The sequence below is a fragment of the Protopterus annectens genome, chromosome 3.part0 (genome assembly GCF_019279795.1).
Source record: "Protopterus annectens isolate FY-2018-M chromosome 3.part0, PAN1.0, whole genome shotgun sequence".
NCBI classification, from domain to species: domain Eukaryota; kingdom Metazoa; phylum Chordata; order Ceratodontiformes; family Protopteridae; genus Protopterus; species Protopterus annectens.
The window spans coordinates 466,598,225-466,608,131 of NC_056731.1; the positions used below are offsets into that span (position 1 = coordinate 466,598,225).

General features: G+C 35.8%; 1 protein-coding gene across 5 annotated transcripts in view; it reads right to left on the minus strand.

Annotated features, from left to right (window-relative positions):
* The window catches only part of HUS1 (HUS1 checkpoint clamp component), a 977,322-nt gene that overhangs the window by 308,075 nt on the left and 659,340 nt on the right, over positions 1–9,907 (minus strand). For all 5 annotated transcript variants that reach the window (XM_044064892.1, XM_044064889.1, XM_044064888.1 and 2 more), the window contains one exon: positions 1,735–1,834. In XM_044064892.1, coding sequence (XP_043920827.1) covers positions 1,735–1,834 — 100 coding nt within the window. The remainder of the gene's footprint in view (positions 1–1,734; positions 1,835–9,907) is intronic.

Below are 9,907 nucleotides of genomic sequence, written 5' to 3' on the forward strand. Positions count from 1 at the left end.
GGTACTACCTGGTGACACAAATGAGGCAGACATATCATTTACTCCAAAATTCCCACCTGTACTACTAATAGACAGATGAAACTCCTAAATGCTTTAACCTATGCATGGGTTCCCTCAATTTATCTATGGTATGATCCCAGTTATTCTAAATAGGGGTAATATATATGGGTAATGGAATGGGTAAGGCCAATCTATAACCAAATGGCATAGGTTACTTTGAGCCCAAAAAGAGAAAATGGCTAGGCTTAAAATGGCCCAAAAGTGCAGCTAGCCTAGTATTTACCTATAACTATCCTCATTTCAGCCTGTTTTTCTATAGCTGTACATTATTTAATTCAAAAATAATCTCCTTTGTTTTGGCATTCACCAGTAGTTGGTTTGCTAACTATTCTAGGACTCAGAAATATTCAGTCCTGTGTCACACAAAGTATTTACATTTTGTTTACATTTTTCAGCCTTTAATCTTGTAAGAGTCTTCCCTCTAATGAGCAACCCTGAGGTAAATTTTCTGTTTCCCATCCATATAGCTAATTTACCCTTGAAAATGGACAGGGATGAACTTTGTTTTATGTGAATGGGGAGTCCGTTACACAGCAGTGGTATCCTCTGTTAAATATACCTGTCCCTCCAAACCATTTTATTGATGTCGCAGAAGAGGTTTAGATCCCTAGTCCAAGTATTTCTGATGCCATTGACTTGTTGATGTCATCAGTAACCGGTTGGAGGATGCCTTGTATACCAGACACAGGTCACCTGATAGCAGTTTGTAGGATACTGAGTATAGTGACAGGAATTTTAGTTGGTTCATGTAGGACATGTTGTTTAGGCCCTGTATTCTTATAGCAAGGTAATCCAATTCAAAGCACTGGAACAACACAAGGACAGGAGTACAAGGACAAGACAGGAACATACTTGTCATGAGTCTGCTTCTTCATTGAAAGCAGCAACCTCCAGGCAACAAATACTAACTTTTCTTTCGTGGTCTGCTCTCAAGACAGTAAAGACGGATGTTAGCAGTGCATAATATGTCTGCTGAAGATAGTGTGAAGTAAGAACAGTCTTGACCCTCACCATCTAGCGCTCTCCTTGAGTACTTCCTTTTGGTAGAGTATAAAATCAATTCTGACAGATGCAACAGACTAAAACAGACCATGAAATCTTGGTGTTTATATGCTGCCTCATTCTTACACCTGACTAAAGATCGTGGAGAAACATAATTCTTAACTTATCAGCTGATATATGCAGAACTTGGGTTTGTAAATGATGAAAGAGTCTAAGTAAAGAGACTTAGCATTTAATGGTAAGTGTAAATGTTAATGCAGAAAGAATACAGATCACTTCAAATTAGAGATTTAATAAAGGATATCATTATCTCAATTTAGGATGAAACCATCACAGTGATATATGCAAGCATGGAAAGGGTCCAAGTATTCCATAGCTTAGAAGTAATGGCTCAAGCTTCTACTACAATGTTTCCTTATCTAAACAGAAAAAATGTTTTATGATAAACTTTAGAGGACATACACTTGTGAATGATGTATAACAAATTAAGAAATTATACTAGACATATCATGTCCTCCATCATAGAGATTGGAAATACTGATAAAATGATTTTAAGGGAAAATGTTGAACACACACACACACACACACGTATTTTTATCGTGGGAGTAAATTAATCTTTTGCTACTATAACACATTGTCGATATGACAGTGTAACACAGTTAAATTTCTTACCCCATGGGGGATTTCCAAGATCCTTAAAATGAGTTGCAACAGATACCAAATCTGTTTCAATTTTCAGATTCATTTCTCCATTTAGATTTGCTTCAATTACCTACAAGAAAAGAAAAACGAAAGTTACATACTTAACATAATGATAGATCCATTTTCTCTTATTTCCATCCATTTTAACCTTTGAGACATAGATCCAACTTGGATTCGTTCTCGGCACCTTTGAACTTGTGGATCCAGGACACTGACTCCTCCCCTACCCATAATTTGATCTCTCTTCTCCAGAATGCCTCAGAATGAGTTTGCCTATCATACAATTGACATTTTTATATTTCTAATAATTAAGCTAAATATTAGACAATAATAATAGAAACAATACCTATCTGTCTATATATATCCATGTGGAAAACAAGAAGGCAACCAGATGAGGCTGAGAATAGCAAAACTCCTCCAGAATCCCATCCGTTCTTCAAGATGTGACAATTTGGAAGAGGATGAAGGAGGGAGGGATGTTGAAGTGGACAAAACTAAGACAACATGGACCTGTTGTTATGGTAAGTACATAACTGTCATATTAGATGTTTTTTTTGTCTGAGTCAACCTTTGGGACAGATTCCCTAGCTAAATACCTAGGTGTTACCAAAGAAGGATGTTCCCGAGAAAGGTGGAGCCAAAAAAAATATGGGCTGTAGATTATACTTCCAATTTACAATGAGAAACAAAGGTATGAGCTGTAGACCAAGTGGCAGTAGCACACGTCATCAATAGGTAGACATGTTGGAAAGCAGTTGAAGTCATACAGATCTTGTAGAAAGAGCTGTTGTTTTTTAAGTCAAAGACAAACCAAGTTTATCATACACAAACATAATGCAGTTTGAAAAGCATCTGGAAAGAGTAACTTTGGAAACATTGTGCATAGATTGGGTTTGGGAAAAGCTATAAATAACTGGTCCGATTTTCTAAAACCTTTGGTTCTGTGGAGATAGAATCTAAGCCGTCTAAAGCAAATGTAAAGTGTACTCCCCTTTGTATGAAAACTTTGGGAAGAAAGCCAATCCATTAATCTTCCAGTTAAGATTAGATTCAGATGTCACCTTAAAAAGAAAAGAATAATTTGTTTTTAGAAAACCTATCTTTATGAAACACCAAACATTTTGTGTTGCACAAAATGGCCTGCAACTCTGAAATTTTCTTTGTAGAATTTTCCATGCTAAAAGTTTTAGATCTAATGAAGTTGCAGGTTCAAAATGAGCCTGCGTAAAAACTTGAAGCATACCTTAACATCCCATGTGGAAATAATGGATCCTTTATAGAAGGTCGAAGAAAAAAAGTCCATTTTAGAAAAGCTTTAGAAACTCTTAAAGAAGCTATGGTAGTCTCATTCTGCCCAGTCTGGAAATTGTAAATAGCTGCCAAGTGTACTTTGATAGTGGTAAAACTGGACCCTTTCTGAAACAGATCAGATAAAATATCAAGAAGGGAGGAGAGAGGTGCTGAAAAGGGATCCAAACTACTGTCTGTAGCTCATACCGAAAATCTCTTCCATTTACTTAGATAAACTTTCCTAGTGTTAGATTTCTGAGAAGTAGTGAGGGTATTTATCACTTTATGTGAAAACCTGGCATCTCTGGCCATTGTTAAGATTGGAGGAACCATGCAGTTAATTTCAAGGTCTCTGGATCTGGGAGAGGATGCCTTGACGGACGGCATAAGAGGACTGAGCTGAATCCCAGAGTCCAGGGAGGAAGCAATATGTGAGGTTAAAGATATGGGAACCAAATCTGTTGAGACAAAAAGGGGGTAATGAGGATCACCTTCACTTGAACCGTCTGGCTTTATGAATGAAATGATGAGAGGCATATAGGAGACCAGGGATCAGTAACAGCATTCCTCGATGACTGACACAGAGGAGGGATTAAAGTAAAGTAACAACTGTACTTGTTCAGGTATGCTGTGTCTAGATCCAGGCTGGCTTTGTTCACTACTGATTGACTGAGGGGCCACTTGTGAAGCAGCAGAATGTTTCTACTTAACTTCTCCACTAACACATTAGAAGTCCCCAGGATGTGCATTGCTATAAGAAAGCAGTGGGAAGACATCACCCATTGCCACACTCTCATGGCATCTCTACAAAGAATAGGATATGGCTCCCCCCTTGCTTGTTGATGTACCTGATTACTGTGGCATTGTCTGCCTGGATGCAGACCACATCTTCTGGCAGAGAGTCTTGGAATGTCTGCAATGTTAGGAGGACCACTGTCATTTCTAGAATGTTGATGTGAAGTTTGTCCTCTAGCGGCATCCAGGTACCTTGACCAGTCTTCCCCCATCTCACCCTAAATGGCAAGTGTTTGTGGTAACTGTTGCTATAGGGTGCAGCATACAGAAGGGATGGCCCTTTAAAATTGCTGGAGATACTATCCATCATCTGATATCGGTTTTGTCTATAACAGTCAGTTGGACAGGGGTACCCAGGGACTGAGAAAGCAGTGACCATGAATTGACAGAATTCACTGAAGCGTTCTCATGTGCTACTACAACTGCACCCCATCTATCTCATAGATTACTGCTCTTTCTCCTAACTAACACAACCCCATATCTGCTGCACATCTCCTCATAACTAACATCTTGCCTACATTTCTCCTATTAGTAACTAGACTGGTCTAAATCTTAGGCAAGTTTTCCTAGCTTAGTTGATACCATTCCTGGCACTAGCAAATATGTATGGTCAAGCACATTGTTTCTAAAATTGTATTTCATGTCTGTACATAAGAAATTGTCTGCTTTAGATGTGTACACTGTTTCTTATCAAACATTATTTATATTGTTAGATTTGTTAGCATTAGTTAGAATTCATGTCTGTACATAAGTACTGGTTTGCTGTTGATGTATACTCTGTTTTTTTAACAAACATTATTAAGATTATATTGGTTAGTATTAATTAGAATTCTCCAAAGTATGTCAGGAGCTTTTCTCCCTGGGTCTCCACTGAAAAATGGGCTTCTGGCCCATTTGGACATTACCCAGTAAACAAATGTAATAAATACAAAATAAATAAAACAAATGTGATATCTCAACAATGGAATCAATGTGATTGTGGAGGTCAAAAGCCCTAAAAGTTTTAGAATTACTCTTGTACAAGGTGAGATATGATGCAAAACTAGATTGGCCATATGTTGCTGAGAAAAAACTCTAGATGGCATCCGATGAACTCTATGGATTGAATGGGATTTATGTGACTTTTCATTTGGTTCACATTGATTCCCAAGCTCTGCAGTAAATGGAGCAAAATGTTTCTCTATTAAATTAGGAGCTTGCTTGTCAAATTAATGTGGCGCCAGTTGTCTAAGTACAGAAACACCCAGAACCCCTGCAGTCTGAGATAGGCTATCACCATTGCCATACATTTAGTAAACACCCTGGGGGGAGTGTGGTGAGTCCAAAGGGCAGAACTCTGAACTGAGAAAGATTGGCTCCCTGCCTGAAATGGATAAACCTCTTGGATCACTTGTTTATATTTATATATAATAGGTAAGCATCCTGAAGATCTAATGAGCACATCCAAATGTCCCTCCTTAGCAGACACAAAGTGGACTGAACCATGAGCATCTGGAATTTTGTCTGCTTTACAAACTGGTTTTGATGACTTAGGTCGAAGATCAGCCTTAGGTCACCTGTCTTTTGTGGAACTAAAAAGAACCTGGAATAGACTCCAGATCCTAATTGTTCTGATGGGACCTTCTGGATGACTTTTTCTAACAGCTTTTTGACTTCTGCTGTCATGGATTCCAGTTGGCTGGGTGATACCAATGGAACTCTTGTCTTTCTCGGAGCAGAAGAAACAAAGGGAATAAATTATCCTCTGGTGACTATCCTTAACACAAAGTGATGGCCTGCCAGGTTTGAGGTTGCAAGGATAAGCGTCTCCAAGACTGCCTCCAGAGTGTGGCAGCTGCGCAAACCTTCAGAAGCACTGGAAGGATTTCTCAGAACAGAACACTGTTTACAAAATGCCTGTTTTTTGTGAACCACATATGCCCCTAGGGCAATGTCCATTAAAATTGCCCCCCTGCCATGGGAGGGTCTATCCAGACCAGCATCCTTACTAAACCCATGCGATTTTTGGAACCACATTTTTTCCTCTTCTCCAATTCCTTGAGAAGGTCCTCTAAGGAGTTGGGAAACAGGTTCCTATGGCAGACAGGTCTTACTATCTTGTTTGCTCCTGGTGAGTGTTTCCTTAACATTCAGTCTGAATAAGATGGAATCATCAAAAATGGCATTAATGAAAAATATCTTAAAACCTTCCACAAAGTTACATACGAGCATCCAGGCATGGTGAATTATGGTTAAGCCAGTGCCTGCTGCCATAGCCTTGTATTAGAAAACAGATGCCTGGAAACATTAAATAAAGACTGTAAGACAGATAGCTGGGATTCCAAAGTTTTTTTTGGATATCTATAGGCAAGTTACCTGAGAAGGAAATTGTTAAGATCTATAGGCAAGTTACCTGAGAGGGAAATCGATAAGCTCTTTAGTCAATTCCCTGTCATAAGGTGTCATGTGGACACGATAATTCAGCACTCTAAGAGTAAATGTTGCTGAAGCACAAGTCCATTTACTAAATCTCTCCAAAGCCCTAAACTCCCTCATAGGGTTCTTTCAGACATGGAGATTGGAGGTAAAGAGATCTGTGACACTGGTACCGAGATGTCCATAACAGAAGCCCCGAAGGGGATGAGATGGATCGGAATGCTTCAGAGTCAATCCATCATCCTAGGCTTCAGCTCTGGTGCTTCGTCTCAGACATTTTTCCCAATCTGACAGAGGTAGAGATGAGAGAGACTGAGGTAAATCTGCAGTCTAAGTGTAAGGCACTTATGTGTATCAGTTGTTGTGTCTTTCGGCTTTTCCCGGTTAGGGGTCACCACAGTGGAACTCCGGTCAGCTAATGATTGGTAGTTGATTTTTACATGCCGAGTTACCAGCCCTGATGCACAACCTTCAACGAAGGTACGCCCATTCACGCATGTCTCCATGCAGAAGACGCTCTAGCTGAGAATCGAACCAGACGGCGTCTTACTGTGAGGCGACAATGCTACCACAGCACCACCACCGCGGTACTTATGTGTATAAGTATACATATATATCTATATATACATATATATAAATATATATATATATATATATATATATATATATATATATATATATATATATATATATATATATATATATATATATATATATATATATATATATATATATATATATATATATATATATATATATATATATATATATATATATACATACATAGTCTACAGTTTACTAATGCCATCTCTTTAGAAGATTACATGTTTTTGTCAGTCCCCTCACCTAATCTAGGGAGATTATTTGGTATTCCCAAAATCCATAAGAATGCTTCTAACCCACCGTTTAGACACATCATTTCTAACAAAAAAACAAAACGGAAAAAATTGCGGAATACTTAGATGCAGTTTTAAACCCTTTAGTACAAATGACCAACAACTATTTAAGAGATTCATGGGCTTTCTTAGACAAACTATTCCACAAAAAAGAAGGGTTATCTAATTGTATTTTTGTAACTATGGATGTAGAAGGGTTATACTCTAATATACCTCACAAAGAAGGTATGCAACTTTTCAGATCATTTCTTAACAAATACACCACCTTCTCAAAAATTAAAATTAATACATTATGTATTTTAGTTGAAATGGTACTGAATAATAACTTTTTCTTCTTTAATGGACATATATACAAACAAACCAAGGGAATAGCTATGGGTTCCAAGATAGAACCTGCTTTTGCTAATATTGTCATGAGCACATGGGAATTAGAAAAAATTAAATACCTTGAAGAACTTTAATCTAGTACATATTTATAAAAGATTTATTGACAATGTTTTCTTTGCATGGAAGGGTGACCAATCTTCTTTAGACATTTTTATTTCTGATTTGAGAGACAGTTTAGGTTTTTTGAACTTGATTTTGTCTGGAATAGGGTCTTCTATTTCCTTTTTAGATACACAGATATACTTACTACCTCCTAATACAGTATGTTCCACTATATATAGAAAAGAGACCTATAAAAATAATCTGCTTGATTTTACTAGCTCCCATCCATTTTTTATGAAAAGGAACCTTGTCAGAAGTCAATTTATTCGCATCTCTAGAGTTATCAGTCAAGATTATGACTTTGAAAAGAATGCTGTTTTGTTAAAACACATGTTTCTTCGAAGGAATTACCCTCTATCTCTTATTAACAATATATGTAACGAGATCTCTAATGACAGACACACTAAATATTTACCAATTTTACTACATGGTTTTATACCTAATACTTCAAAACCAAGTAACATTAACAGAACCCTTAGTTTCCCATTACCCATCTCTAGGGACATGTCACAAATTAGAAATGTCATCACGAATAACTGGGATTTATTAACTGAATCACAATTTATGTCAGCTGCTATTGGTACTGCACCTACCTTTTCATTTAAAAGAACCAAAACCATAAGAATGAGTTTAGAAAACAGAGCTTTACCTTTTCTTATTAATTCTACTTCTACTTCTAACTCTCAAAATGGGATGCATTTATGTAATAAATGTGTGGTATGCCCTAACATTTTCACAGGATCTCAATACACATTCACACATTGTAATTATACTATTAAGTTTTCAAAATATTTCTTCTGCCATTCTACAGCACTAGTATATGCAGGTATTTGTGCATCTTGTAAAGCATTTTATGTAGGTAAAACTACAAGAAAACTTTCAAATAGAATTAAGGAGCATCTAGGAGCCATCAGGGCAAAGAACTTGAATAATGTCCTTGCTAAACATAGCATTTTTTGTACTTCTTTTAGTAAAGTTTACTTCATAGTATTAGAACAAGTTAACTGTTTTTTGGAGATTGGGAATTATATTTAGAACTAAGAGAACTTAAATGGCAATTGCTGCTTAATTCTGAAACATACCCTGGTCTGAATGAAAGTGTTAATATTAAATGCGCTTTAAAATGGAAGATTGAATACTAGTTTGACAGTTGTTCGATTTTGACAGTTGCTTTCTTTCTACAAAATGTGTTTGCATCCATCCATGACCTTTGACATACTTGTTAGTCACCACTTGTACAGTTATATGAATATTCATGTCTCCTACATGCATATTTAGTGCGCACACTGTACATTTGTTCAATGATTAGCTAACACAAGGGAGTGTTTATTTAATATTCATGCCCCTGTCATTCATATGTATTTTCATGGTTATTGTGTTTAGATGATTGGCACAGTTTAAATATTGTCTGGTTGTACTATTGGTTACTGTACTAATAAGTTATAAGTAGTTCATTGGTTTTTTGTTTACATGTAACTCTAGTTACATATAATGTAAGTATTGTTGACTATAGGTTATTCTGATGAAGCTTAATCATCTATTCAGTGTCTGAGTTTTTATTTCCTTTCTACCAGCTCAGTATTAATTACTATGCCTAAAAGAAGTCTGAATCTGTATATATATATATATATATATATATATATATATATATATATATATATATATATATACATACATATATATATATATATATATATATATATATATATATATATATATATATATATATATATACATACATATATATATATATATATATATATATATATATATATATACATACATATATATATATATATATATATATATATATATATACATACATATATATTCTCAAAATTTCTGTTTAAATAGGGAATAATGAGATGTAATACAATATTCAAATTGTCAGACCAATTAGAATGAAACGTATGTAAAATATGCATGATGTAGTACTTATAGCCAATGAAGTGATTTGTCAGAGGTATCAAAGTGGCTTCCACTGCTGTATACTGTTGAAAAATGTTACTACATACAAAACCTTTTCAGTCAAACCAAAGACATTGTTAATGTAACAAATCAGAGCAATCCAAATGCTATGTGTGTCACTATGAAAGAATTAGCAGGACTAACTCACCATTCTATGTGTGCGCATAAAGCAATGGGCAATAACATAGGAACTAACAAAACAATGAGATAGCTTGTAATGCAAATATCAGAATATTATGATAACCACTGTAATGCACATTTAACATTAATATTCTCATTAAGATATATAA